This window comes from Trachemys scripta, chromosome 20 (genome assembly GCF_013100865.1).
Source record: "Trachemys scripta elegans isolate TJP31775 chromosome 20, CAS_Tse_1.0, whole genome shotgun sequence".
Classification (NCBI taxonomy): domain Eukaryota; kingdom Metazoa; phylum Chordata; order Testudines; family Emydidae; genus Trachemys; species Trachemys scripta.
Window position 1 is genome coordinate 14,676,766 of NC_048317.1, and position 13,382 is coordinate 14,690,147.

The 13,382-nt window shown below is 50.3% G+C and overlaps 1 protein-coding gene across 1 annotated transcript in view; it reads right to left on the minus strand.

Moving 5' to 3' along the window:
* The window catches only part of SDC3 (syndecan 3), a 185,788-nt gene that overhangs the window by 2,661 nt on the left and 169,745 nt on the right, over positions 1-13,382 (minus strand). The window contains exons 2-3 of the mRNA XM_034753883.1: positions 9,232-9,349; positions 7,092-7,648 (exon numbers count right to left, since the gene is read on the minus strand). Of these exons, the coding sequence (XP_034609774.1) occupies positions 7,092-7,648; positions 9,232-9,349 (675 nt within the window). The remainder of the gene's footprint in view (positions 1-7,091; positions 7,649-9,231; positions 9,350-13,382) is intronic.

The window sequence follows — 13,382 nt, forward strand, 5'->3', positions numbered from 1 at the left end:
TCCCAGCTTCTCTGGAGCACTAGCATTTATCATCGCTTGACTTTCTGGCCGAGAGCGGATCGAAAAACGGAAAGACAATTTGGTGCAAAAAGATCCGAAATTGTTTCCATTTCACAGGGTTTGAAATCAGCCATTTTTCACAAAATATTTTTCTGAAACATTCCAATTTTTTCCTTGTTGCCATTGAGTACAACACAATGATTTATGTCTTGGGTTTCTGATTTTATTTCTTGTTGCCCCCTGTAATTTTTCACAACTTCTCCAACTTGCAAGAGCAACTGAGTGGCAAAAGGGGAAAAAATGCGGAAACGCTCCTGCGCTGAAACTCATTCAAAACTGGAGACGTTTGAAAAGCTGCAGTGTCTAAAAAGGGGAGGGGTGGGGAATACCTCTAGCCATGAGTCGGGGAAAATCCCCAAATCGAAATTTCAACATTTTGAACATTTTTCAAACACCAAAGCAAAATTTTCAATTTGCGACCAAAGGTAACAAAAAGTTGTGTTTCTGTCTGGAATTTCCCATCCAAAAATGTTGTTGAAAATGCCATTTTCTTGCTTTTTTTCCCCATTTTCGATAAAACTGCATTTTCTAGTGGGAAAATGTTGCAGTTTAATAATTTAGACTGGCTCTATTTATTACTCGAGTCACCTCCTCCCCGCTGTGTGCATGGTGCAGGGCCTGGGGCAAACTGCGTCGTCTCTCTGCCTGCCACAGCTGGTGCATGAGAAAACGGTTTGTTTCAAAATTGAGCTAGTTCTATTTAAAAACAAACCAACAACAACAAAAGGGGAAAGGGGGGGGAACACCCACAGAGGAAATGGAAAAAACAAAAAATAAAATAAACGTAAATTTCAAATCGAATGAAATGGAACAAAATGTTTCATTCTACGCAAAATGATTTTTTGGTTTAGGCCACTGAACTGAGAAGTCCATGATTTGCTCAGCTCCAGCAGTGGGCTTGGCCCTTGGACTTCACACACTCCAGAGCCTGCAGAGATAGACTCCAAAGGCAGAGAGGCAGGTGTGGTTTTGGATCCACTCCTGGCGGTTTTCCCTGGTGGGGTCAGTAAGTGCCCCTGATTCTGCCCTTGTGCTGGGGGCAGGGTCCTGAGAACTGCGGGGCTGAGTGAGCCCAACGAACAGTCATCGTCAGGAGGGTCTGTCCTCACGGGCTAGCGGCTGTCACAACAAAATTCAAGAGTTTGAGGGCACTGGAGAGCTCCCCAGCCTGGGTCCAATCCTGTGCTCTGCCCCGAGGGGAGCCAAGGGGCCTCTTCCCTGTCTCCCTTCAGCCACTCTTAGAGCCTGGCCCCGGAGCTACTGGCAGATGAGCTGGAGTCACAAGCCCCACTTTGCTGGGGATGGCGTTGTGGCCCCAACACCCTGTCGCACACCTGACCCCAACATCCCTCAGCGACAGGGCAGTTCCCGGCTGGAGCCAGACTCTGCATCTGGGCCTGTTTTGCTTTCCATCTGCAGGCCAACCTACCCGCTGGCCCCCCACAGGCCAACCTACCTGCCGGCTCCCCGCAGGCCTGATCCCCGCAGGCCAACCTACCCGCCGGCTCCCCGCAGGCCTGATCCCCGCAGGCCAACCTACCCGCTGGCCCTCTGCGGGCCCGATCCCCGCAGGCCAACCTACCCGCCAGCCCCCTGCGGGCCCGATCCTGCTGAAGTTCCATTAGCTGAGCTGCTACAGAGCCAGTCCCCCTCCCCTCCCCAACCCCTCAGGAGCAATGCCTGGCTCCCCAGTCACCGCGATCCCTGTGTTCACTATCAGGACCTGCCAGAGCCAGCGGGTAGGTTGGCCCGCGGGGATCGGGCCCGCGGGGAGCCGGCGAGTAGGTTGGCCTGCAGATGGAAAGCAAAATAGTCTCCAGGCCTGCCGAGCAGCGCAGCTGCTTCTCTGGCTAGACGAGGCCGGCAGGAGCAGTGGGTCCCCTCCTTTGCACCGCTGTCTTTAAAACAAGCCCCTGGGCTCGCTGGCTCCCGGGGAGTGCATCTGCCTCCTTTTGTGACAGATTAACTGACGGCCGGAGGGAGCCCGGAGCGACACAGAGAAAGGGGAACTCATTTAGACAAGTAACTCCGCGTATCAGTCACTGCTTCCTTCAAACAGACGCTTCTGGCCTTTGGATCCAAAAGATCAGTGGATTAAACCCACTGCCTGCGCGACCCAAGGGGCAGGAAATGCTACACAAATGCATAACTGCAGAGCAGTGGGGCTCTGACTGGCCAGGGAGGGAGCAGGAGATGGCTTGAGGAACTTGTAAAAGACGCAGGAAACGCATGCATCCATTGCCACCTGCAAACCACACAAGACCCATGCCAGAGCTGTGCAGGGACATGGATTTTTCCATCCCTTTGCATGGGGAGCAGCATCGTCTAGCAGACAGGGCATGTGGCTAGGAGCCCAGGAGACCTGGGGGCAAGTCACATCATTTCTTGGTGCCTCTGGTCACCCTCCCACTCTTTGTCTTGTTAAATTGTAAGCTCTTTGGGACAGAGAGCAGCCCTCACTAAGAGTGTGTCTACACTGCCATGGGGAGTGTGACTGCACTAGGTGTAGACATACCTGAGCTAGGTTTGATCCAGCTAGCTCAAGTAACAACAGCTGCGAAGCCACCGCAGCGTGGCTGGCTACCTGGGCTAGCCCCTCCTGCCCAGGGCCTCGGGTACATAGTCAAGGGGCCGCGTCCCAAGCTGCTGCCTCTTCACTGCTATCGCTGCTGGGGCTAGCTTTGAGCCAGGGGCTGCAGTCACGCCTCAGCGTCCTGCATCGAGGTGTGGAGCCATTTATTGGGGGCCCCCATTCACACTTGCTGCCGCACTGTCATAGTTTCCCTCGGCGGTTTATGGGCTGCAGTAAAACCTGAGCTCAAGTACAGAGCTCGTTTGCGGCTGTATTTCCCGTATATCACACGTCTGAGCATCTGGGGAGGTCCCTATCTGACGTTCCTGGGCAGTTTATGGCTAGCTCCCGGCTGCCGTGTCGATATCCCTCAGTGTGTCTGGACAGTGCCTAGCGGGATGGGGCCCTGATCTCAGCTGGGGCCTTTAGGAACTACCAGAACATAAGTAATAATATAAGGCTACCACACTGGAGAGTTTGTCCAATGGACACTGATACATCAGGAAATAGCACTGTGTTTTGTCCAGTTACTCAAGATAGTTAAGTCCAAAGCAGACTGCGAAGAGCTACAAAAGGATCTCCCAAAACTGGGTGACTGGGCAACAATATAGCAGATGAAATTCAATGTTGATAAATGCAAAGTAATTCATATTGGAAAACATAACCCCAACTATACATACAGAATGATGGGGTCTAAATTAGCTGTGACCACTCAAGAAAGAGATCTTGGAGTCATTGTGGATAGTTCTCTGAAAACATCCACTCAATGTGCAGCGGCGGTCAAAAAAGCAAACAGAAGGTTAGGAACCATTAGGAAAGGGATAGATAATAAGACAGTAAAAATCATAATGCCGCTATACAAATGCATGGTACACCCACATCTTGAACACTGCATGCAGTTCTGGTCGCCCCATCTCAAAAAAGATATATTAGAATTAGGGCCGTTGATTAATCACAGTTAACTCACGCAATTAACTCAAAAAAATTAAAGCAATTAAAAAAATTAATCGCAATTAATCGCACTGTTAAATAATAGAATACCAATTGAAATTTATTAAATATTTTTGGATGTTTTTCTACATTTTCAAATGTATTGATTTCAATTACAACACAGAATACAAAGTGTACAGTGTTCACTTGATATTATTATTTTTTATTACAAATACTTGCACTATAAAAAGATAAAGAAAAGAAATAATATTTTTCAATTCACCTCATACAAGTACTGTTGTGCAATCTCTTTATTGTGAAAGTGTAACTTACAAATGTAGATTTTTTTTGTTACATAACTGCACTCAAAAACAAAACAATGTAAAACTTGAGAGCCTACAAGTCCACTCAGTCCTACTTCTTGGTCAGCCAATCACTCAGACAACCAAGTTTGTTTACATTTACGGGAGATAATGCTGCCTGCTTCTTATTTACAATATCACCTGAAAATGAGAACAGGTGTTCTCATGGCACTTTTGTAGCCGGCATTGCAAGGTATTTACGTGCCAGATATGCTAAACATTCATATGCCCTTTCATGCTTTGGCCACCGTTCCAGAGGACATGCTTCCATGCTGATGATGCTCGTTAAAAAAAAAATGCATTAATTAAATTCGTGACTGAACTCCTTGGGGAGAATTGTATGTCCCCTGCTCTGTTTTACCTGCATTCTGCCATATGCTTCATGTTCTAGCAATGTCAGATGATGACCCAGTACATAGAATCATACAATCATAGGACTCGAAGGGACCTCTAGAGGTCATCCAGTCCAGTCCCCTGCACTCATGGCAGGACTAAGAATTATCTAGACCATCCTTGACAGGTATTTGTCTAACCTGCTCTTAAAAATCTCCAAAGATGGAGATTCCACAACCTCCCTAGACAATTTATTCCACTGCTTAACCACTCTGACAGTTAGGAAGCTTTTCCTGACGTGCAACCTAAACCTCCCTTGCTGCAATTTAAGTCCATTGCTTCTTGTCCTAGCCTCAGTGGTTAAGAAGAAAAAAATTTCTCCCTCCTCCTTGTAACAACCTTTTATGTACTTGTTCATTTTAAGAACACTTTCACAGCAGATTTGACAAAACGCAAAGAAGGTACCAATGTGAGATTTCTAAAGATAGCTACAGCACTTGACCCAAGATTTAAGAATGTGAAGGCTGTCCAAAATCTGAGAGGGACGAGGCGTGGCGCATGCTTTCAGAAATCTTAAAAGAGCAACTCTCAGCTGCAGAAACTACAGAACCCGAACCACCAAAAAAGAAAATCAGCCTTCTGTTGGTGGCATCTGACTCAGAGGATGAAAATGAACATGCGTCGGTCCGCACTGCTTTGGACTGTTATCGAGCAGAACCCGTCATCAGCATGGACGCATGTCCTCTGGAATGGTGCTTGAAGCATGAAAGGACATATGTATCTTTAGCGCATCTGGCACGTAAATATCTTGTGACGCCAGCTACAACAGTGAATGCGATCGTCTGGTCTCACTTTCAGGTTACGTATACAAGAAGCAGGCAGCATTATCTCCTGCAAATTGTAACCAAACTTGCTTGTCTGAACGATTGGCTGAAGTAGGACTGAGTGGACTTGTAGACTCCTAAGTTTTACATTGTTTTATTTTTTAATGCAGGTTTTTTCGTACATAATTCTACATTTGTAAGTTCAACTTTCATGATAAAGAGATTGCATTACAATACTTGTATTAGGTGAATTGAAAAATACTGTTTCTTTGGTTTTTTACAGTGCAAATATTTGTAATAAAAAATAAATATAAAGTGAGCACTGTACACATTGTATTTAGTGTTGTAATTGAAATCAGTGTATTTGAAAATGTGGGAAACATCCAAAAATATTTAAATAAATGGTATTCTCTTATTGTTTAACTTTTTTTAATCACATGATTAATCGCGATTAATTTTTTTAATCGCTTGACAGCCCTAATTAGAATTGGAAAAAGTACAGAGAAGGGCCACAAAGCTGATTTTGGAGTATGGAACAGCTTCCATATGAGGAGAGGTTAAAAAGACTGTTCAGGTTCCAAAGGAGACAGCTATGGGGTGGGGGGATATGACTGAGGTCTATAAAATCCTGACTGGTGTGGAGAAAGTGAATAAGGAAGTGTTAATTTACCCCTTCACACAACACAATGACCCAAAGAAGTTAATAGGCAGCAGGTTTAAAACAAACATAAGGAAGTACTTCCTCACACAACGCACAATCAGCCTGTGGAACTCATTGCCAGGGGATGTTGTGAAGGCCAAAAGTATAACTGGATATGAAAAAGAATTAGATAAGTTCCTGGAGGACAGGTCCATCAATAGCCAAGATGATCACCACTCCTCTGGGTGTCCCTAAACCTCTGACAACCAGAAGCTGTACCTCCGTAAGGCACCACTATACTAACAAACCTGTGGCCATACTTGGGTTGTACCAATGTAGCTATGTCAGTAATCATCCCCTACCCAACAGAGTTATACCAGTGCAAACAGTGTGTGTAGACCAGGCCCCCACCCCGCCCCCATTTCCCCACAAGGTCCCCTTGGATTTGTGATCAGAGCTCTGGGCTAGAACCCCTTGTCTTGACCACCCTGCTGGCTGCGAGAGACATGGCTTCGGGCATTATGTCCAGCAAAGGGACACGTGCCGCCTTCCACCATGTCACTAGCACAGAGCACGGACGGAGTCTACACTTGAAAATTGGACCAGTCTAACTAGGGGTGTGATTCAAAGGACTCGAGCAGTGAGGACACTATGCAGCGGATCTGTCTCAGGAAGTCACCCGCTTACCGATCTGTGCTGCACGGTCCCACCCCATTGGCCAGCTGTACCCTCCTGTGCTGTCCTAACCCCTTCTCCCCTCTCCTCATTTCCTGCACAACCAGATACCCACGGAGCGCTACGCTCCCCCATCCCCTCCGAGGCCGTTGCTTAGCCTATCTCCACTCAGGGGTCTTTCCCGTCCTACATTCTGATTCTTACACCTCCCAAGTTGTTTTTGTTGCTCTTCTTGGAGCTCCCTCTGATGTGCCCTCCTCTGTCTGGCAGGAAATGACTCAGAAAAAAAGAATTCATGGAAGGTAGGTCTATCAATGGCTGTTAGCCAGGATGGGCAGGGATGGTGTCCCTAGCCTCTGTTTGCCAGAAGCTGGGAATGGGCGACAGGGGACGGATCACTTGATGATTACCTGTTCTGTTCATTCCCTCTGGGGCACCTGGCATTGGCCACTGTCAGAAGACAGAATACTGGGCTAGATGGACCTTTGGTCTGACCCAGTCTGGCCGTTCCTCCATTCCTATGTAGACCCGAGCTTTCACCCTCCCCTACCCTCTCGCTTGCGCAGTGCTCAGAGCTGTGAGGAGACTGCTGTGATGCTGCAGCTCAGGCCAGAACCTGGGCTCTCAAGCCTGGATGGGGGGCAGAGGATTTCACCCCTTCAGTGACCCGGGGTAGATATGCCCTTGTCCAGTACCTGGGGTGCGTCTGTGGGGGCCAAGGTAGCAGCCGGCGGCAGCAAGACCGTGCTTTTCTCTGTGACGACCACGGTCCTGGAGGTGCTCGACTTTGGGCCGGCTCTGGGCCTGGCAGTGCTGGGGGTGACGAGCCGGGAAGTGGCAGCCTCCGTGACCGTGCTGGCTTCCGTCACAGCTGCGGTCGGCATTTCCAGGGTGGTGGCCCGCGTTGTGGCCGTCGTCGTGACGAAGGGTGGCAGGATCCTCCGGACGGTTGTTGGCTTGGCAGTGGGAGCGGTGGGGCTGGCGGCAGCAGCTGCCGTTGCGGGTGGCGGGGTGTCACTGGCCGTGGCACTGGGGGTAGTTGCTTTCCAGCTGGGAATCGCCGGTGCCTCTGTCACCCTGGGGATGTACAGGACGCTGGTCGCCTGCTCAGGGGTGGTTTCCTCTGCAGGCAGCATTTCAAAGGGAGTTGCCACGGGCTGCACGGATGTGACGGGCAGCACGGCCGGGGTGGTGGGGACCGTGTCCGTGCGGAGCCTCACCGCCGTCTCGATCCCAGACTCCTGCTCAAAATCTACAATGGAGGCAAAAGCGAGGCTGTGAACGTGCTGCTGCCCGGGCAGAGAAGCACCCAGGGATTTCCCCGAGAAGTCACGAGCCCCAGAACTGGGATCGGGGTGTCCAGCATGCCCAGGGCTTGGGGCTGACTGCCCTACAGCAGTAGTTAAGGGGATCTGTGTGCCAGCTATAGAGAGGAGAAGGGTGCACACTGTGACGCGGGCAGACCAGGTGCCAGCTTGTGCCAAGGCCCGTAGGCCTCACTGAACACTGCCAAATGCAGAGCGGGCCACCAGTTCGGCCCACCTGTGTGTTAGTATTGCTAAAACAGGGATTAGCTTTTAGAGATGTGCCTAGTGTTTGGACTTTAAGAAATGCTTAGAAGTTGCTACCTGCATTAATCTCACTGATCAGATCGGTATCCCAGGCTCTAAGGTAATATTTAAGTGTTTGCTTTAGAACTATAAAAATGTTTGCCCTGAAACCAGAAACCCCTCAGCCGGGAGAGAAGTGTTACCGAGTGTGAAATATTAGTTTACAGAGAAGGTGTCAGGTCTTGCCCACAAGAAGGCCCATGGGAACCAAATGAGCCAGAGGAGAAAAGACTTGGTTGATGGCTCACCCCACCCCATGGAGATGAGGCGTGCGAGTGGGCTTGTCCCATCAGCATGGACTCTGGGGGAAGGGAATAAAAATCCCTGATGGGAAGGAACGGCATCTTATGCTGCTTGGACTCTGAGGGGCAAGAATGTCTAAGCAAAAGCAAAATATCTCCAGGTTTGGCCTGGGTTAGCCCTAAGGGACAAACAGAGCTTGCTTATTAGACAAGCTTTGATTAGCTTTTAGAACCTGATTTGTGTGTGAATGTTTCCCTGTTTTAACCTTGTAAATAACTCCATTTCTTTCTGTTAGTCAATCAACCTTTCGCTAGTTTCTCATAGAATTGGCTACAAACCTTGTCTTTGGTTTGAGATCTGAGGTGCAATTGACCTGTGGTAAGTGCCTGGCCCTTTGGGATGGGGAGTAAGCTGAATATTGTGATTTTGGGGGTAAGGGACCATCTATCACAAAGGCAGGCTTGCCTGCATGGCAAGATAGATCAGAGTGCCCAAGGGGACTGTCTGTGACTCCAGGGTCAGGCTGTTATAGGGCATGAGGAGTTCACACTTGACACTTGGGAGCTCACAGCCAGTCTGGGGTTTGTGCCGTGGTTTCTAACAGCCGGCCCTGCAGCTGGTACCCACGGCCGTGAGCCACTCCAGACACCCTGACGCCTCCCAAAGGCAATGAGCCCCATGTAACACTGACACGTGCTAGCACCCTGCCAACGCCGCAGGGCCTGTTTGCGAAGGCCAGGCACAGAACTCCCAAGAGCTGCTGTCAGCAGGGGAACCTCGCCCTGGGGGCTGGGAAAGGACACGTGCCCATGGGGATGGGTGAGCTGTAATTTACTCTCTTCTCTGGAGCCGAACGAAGGACACTCTTGATGCTCTAGTCACCTCATAGGCCGAGCACTGAAGGCAACGGCAGAGCTCCCAGGATTCAGCCAGGGAGCTCTTATCTGATCCCCTCCCCTAGGGGCCTTTACTCTATACTTACATCCCGAGCCAGACCCCGAGTAGAGGTCGTCACTTTCATCATCCGCAAAGGGGTCGTCATCCCCTGACCCTTCCAGGTCCACGGGCCTCTCGTAGTTTTCGTTACGCCAGCGCTGTGCCTGGAATCAAGCAGAGGAGAGAGAGTCATGTAGGGAACTTACTAGGAGCAGCGTTATATTGTCACACAACGGCCCCGCCTCAGATCAGCACCCCATTGTGTGCTGCACGTACACAGAGTTAGAAACAGTCCCCACGCTGAAGAGCAATACACTGCAGTAGACAAAGGGTGGGAGGAGGAGCAGAATGAGCTGGAAATAGAGCCCAGGTAGGGTGACCAGATGTTAAGGGGAAAATATCGGGACCGCCGCAGGGGGGAGACATTTTTTTTTACACTCACCCGTCCGGGAGTTCAACGGCAATTTGGCGGAACCCTTCAGTCGCGGATGGTCTTCGGCGGTATTTTGGCGGCGGGTAATAAACCTTACCGCCAAAGACAGAAGCACCCGCCACCAAAATACCGCCGAAGACCGTCCGCAACCGAAGGACTCTCCGCTGAATTGTTGCCAAAGACCAGGAAACAAAATATCGGGACAAATGGCGTCCTGACCGTACTCTGGTCGGGACATGGGACAAACTCCTCAAAATCAGGCCACTCCCGATTTTATCGGAACGTCTGGTCACCCTAAGCTCGTGGGACCATGTCCAGTGCCCTACCCATTGGACCACACTGCCACTCACCTACAGCCCATGTTCTGGATGCACGTAACCCCCTCGGAGACTGTTAGGAGCTACAGGCTGCTACCCATATGTCACTGGGAGGCCTTGTAACAAGGGGTAACATTTCCCAAAGTACCTATGTGATTTAGGATCATAAGCCCCATCTTCAAAATTGACACTTAGGATCCTAACTCTTCTTGAAAGTCAATGGGATCTAAGCTCTTAAGTGCCTAAGTCACTTCTGAAAATGGGGCCTGGGCTCCTAAGTCACTTAAGCACTTTTGAAAATGGGCCCCAAGGTCTCTGTTTGGGCCTAGAGCCTCTGTCTCTGGAGCTATTAATGTTCTGCATTATTATTATCATCCATTATTTATCTCAGTAGTGTCTAAAATGTGCCAGGCAGGTTCCAAACGCAGAGGAAGACACCGTCCTTGCTCCACAAATAATCCACAGTCCCAGAGTTTTGAAATCCCTCCTGCTGCGCTATTTTCAAAGAGGAACTCAGTATTATCCAATGAACTTCACTCTGCAGAGTGAATAGTACAGCTCCCTCTAGAACCGGACAGGCAAAATGAATGTGAAGTTTTGAGGGGGGGGGAGGGGGGAGGCAGATGTGCTTTGTAATGTATTAACTTACAAAGGGAAACTCAGTGATTATTACGAACATCACAGCAGAGGCACCAACCAAGATCAAGGTCCCCCCGATGCTGTACAAACGCCCAGTGAAGCTGGCCAGCCCAGACACCTCTCTCTTTGCTGCTAGCCTAGGCAAACCGAAGGTGCTAAGTGAAACTCACCAAAGCTGGTCAATTTCCCTGTGAAGGCACAGTGTGAGGAGCGGGGGAGAGGGGGGAGCTCCTTGGGACAAGGAAGTGACAGGATGTAGAGTGGGAGAGGCGATAGCAGGGGAGCAGGCGCAGGTGGGAGAGAAGTGAGGGCTTGGTGGAAGGTTTATAGCACCTAGGGATCTCAGATAGAGAGCCTGGCTAGTCCATAAAATAATGCCCCTTCCGAGGTGGCCGGGAGAGCTCGATGTCAGCGGTCAGAGTGCAGCACGTGTTAGGGAATCCTAGACCCCGCAGATGTATATTACGGGCTTTTCTTTTCTTCCATCTATTGAAGGGTCCCAGTAGAGCTCCTAGGCCTTTCGATCCATCCCCTTCAAGTGGAGGGAGCCTCTTCCCTCGGACTGACTCAATCAGAGGAGGAATCCTTCACTTTGATGGAGGCCCGTGCTGGGTGCAGTTGACAAGGTAGGTAAGACGATGTCCTAATCGGTCTTCCCCATCTCTAAGTTTTATGCTTTGAGTCTCCACTTGCCATCAGCCAACAGGCTCGGCCACAGATTTATTGGTAATGACACAATCACAGGTAGGGCTTAGAATAAGGGTCTGCCACAAAACAATACCCTTAAAGGGCATCTAGGATCAGAAGAGTGCCGTACAGCTTATGGGAGGGTCCATGTTAGTGTCTTATAGAACTGGATTTTCAGAGCGCAGGCCTTGTGCAAAAGCGTTTGTGCAACTGCACGCCTAGCGTGCACGACTGCAGTAAGCGCATGAGCCCGCCAGGCATCGCCCCCTGCAGTCAGACAGCTGTATAGCTACTTGCCCAGGTAAATGCCCCATTTCCACATGCAGTCTTAGCAACCAGGTCAGCAATTGCCGGTACATTTTTACCAGGTCTCTGTCTCTCACCAAATCTCCCTCTGCTCCTCTCACTGCACCTGCTTATCTGGCCCCAGCCTCCCCTGTGTGTCTCCCTGCAATCTCACCATGGCTGGTGCAACAGCCTTCTCTTCTGCACACCTGCACCTTGGCACAGCCTCCTTGGACCTTTTTCCCTGGCCCAGCTCAGCTAAAACTTCTTCTTTCTCCCTTGCCTGCAGCTGTTAGTTTCTCTCTCTGGCCAGGTCTACACTACAGACCTAGGTCAGTAAAACTGTCGCTCGGGTGTAAAAAACCCACACTCCTAAGCAACGTAGTTATACCGATCTTAGCCCCCCGGGGTAGACAGCGCTATGTTGGTGGGAGAGCTTCCCCCATCAACAGAGCTACTGCCTCTCCTGGAGGTGGATTAAATACACCACGAGCCTTCCCCTCAGCACAGCAGCATCTTCACCTAAGCGCTACAGCCGTGCAGCTGCGCCCATGCGGCGTTTGAAGTGTCGACCTGCCCTTGCTCTCTCCCGCATTTGTTACATTTTGGCCATAACCTGCATTATTTAATTCCCTGACTCTGGAAGCCCCTGTCCAAAAGAAGGGCTCGATCCCTCTGGATGCCGAGTACCCTCCACGCCTACCGGAGACCAGGGGAGCTGAAAGCAGGATCGGGCTCTGCAATTGCATCCAGCACATCAAGAAAACTTCCAGATTGACGGAAACCTGGCGCACGGCTGTCCCAGCACGTGGGATTCCCGCAGACAAATACATCCCCTGCACACCTACCATGGGCTCTCCTCTCTCTCTCTCTCTCTCTCTCTCTCTCATTGGGCGCCATTCGGCGTCAAAGCCTCCGAGTAAAGATCTAAGCCCCAGGCCCCCCCACGCAAAGACTCTCCCTCTGTTCAGATTTCACAGCCTGACGCACGAGAATCATACGCGGAAAGTTTATTTGGGTTTCCAACAGCCATAGCAGAGACCCAGCCAGCGGGGTTTGCCCACAATGGGCTCATTGACTGACAAGCCCCTGTCTCCCTTCCTGGCGCTGGCTGTACCTGGACGGGGGTCCGTCACGGTGCCAAGTCTAGCTCCAGGCGAGAGGGTTCGCTGTCCATCCCGTTGGGCAGAGCACTGTCCGTTGCCTGCGGGGTGTAATCAAAAGTCTCTGTCTGGAACGTTTTACTGGGGGGGATTGTTAATGATCTCTGCAAGGGAATGGGCTGTCCAATTACGATGCCAGTTTCTCCCAACCGGGTCTAGGGTCTTTGTACGGCAGCTAGAAACTCTCCTGTACCTTGACCTTCCAGTACATTAAAGCTGACTGACGCCCGCGTAATACGTCAGTCTTGTTAAAACTCTGGCTCCTGCAGTGTCTCTCTGAATGGCTCCCATTGATAGGGCTGGGAAATGGGACTGGCTCCTGGGATTGTCTGGCTAGCGTTGAGAGCAGGGGGTGGAGTGTCGGAACTGCTGGGCTCTGTACCTCACCGCACATTGACATGCCGTGTGGACTTGGGCAAGCCACTTAGTTTCTCCATGCCTCAGTTTCCCCCTTTGCATCGTGCATATAATAATATTGTAATACACTGATAGCTCTCAAGGAGTTTCTTTGCATGCTACGGCCACTTAAAACTCCACAGGGATTGCAGGAATAAAATTCAGTCCACCTGCTCTGTAAGTCCAGGCCCCTGATGGTTGGAATAAACAAGAATCCTCATCAGCTTGTAGCAGTACAGGGCTTATGGCACATAGCGGAAAAGTTCTACTTCCACTC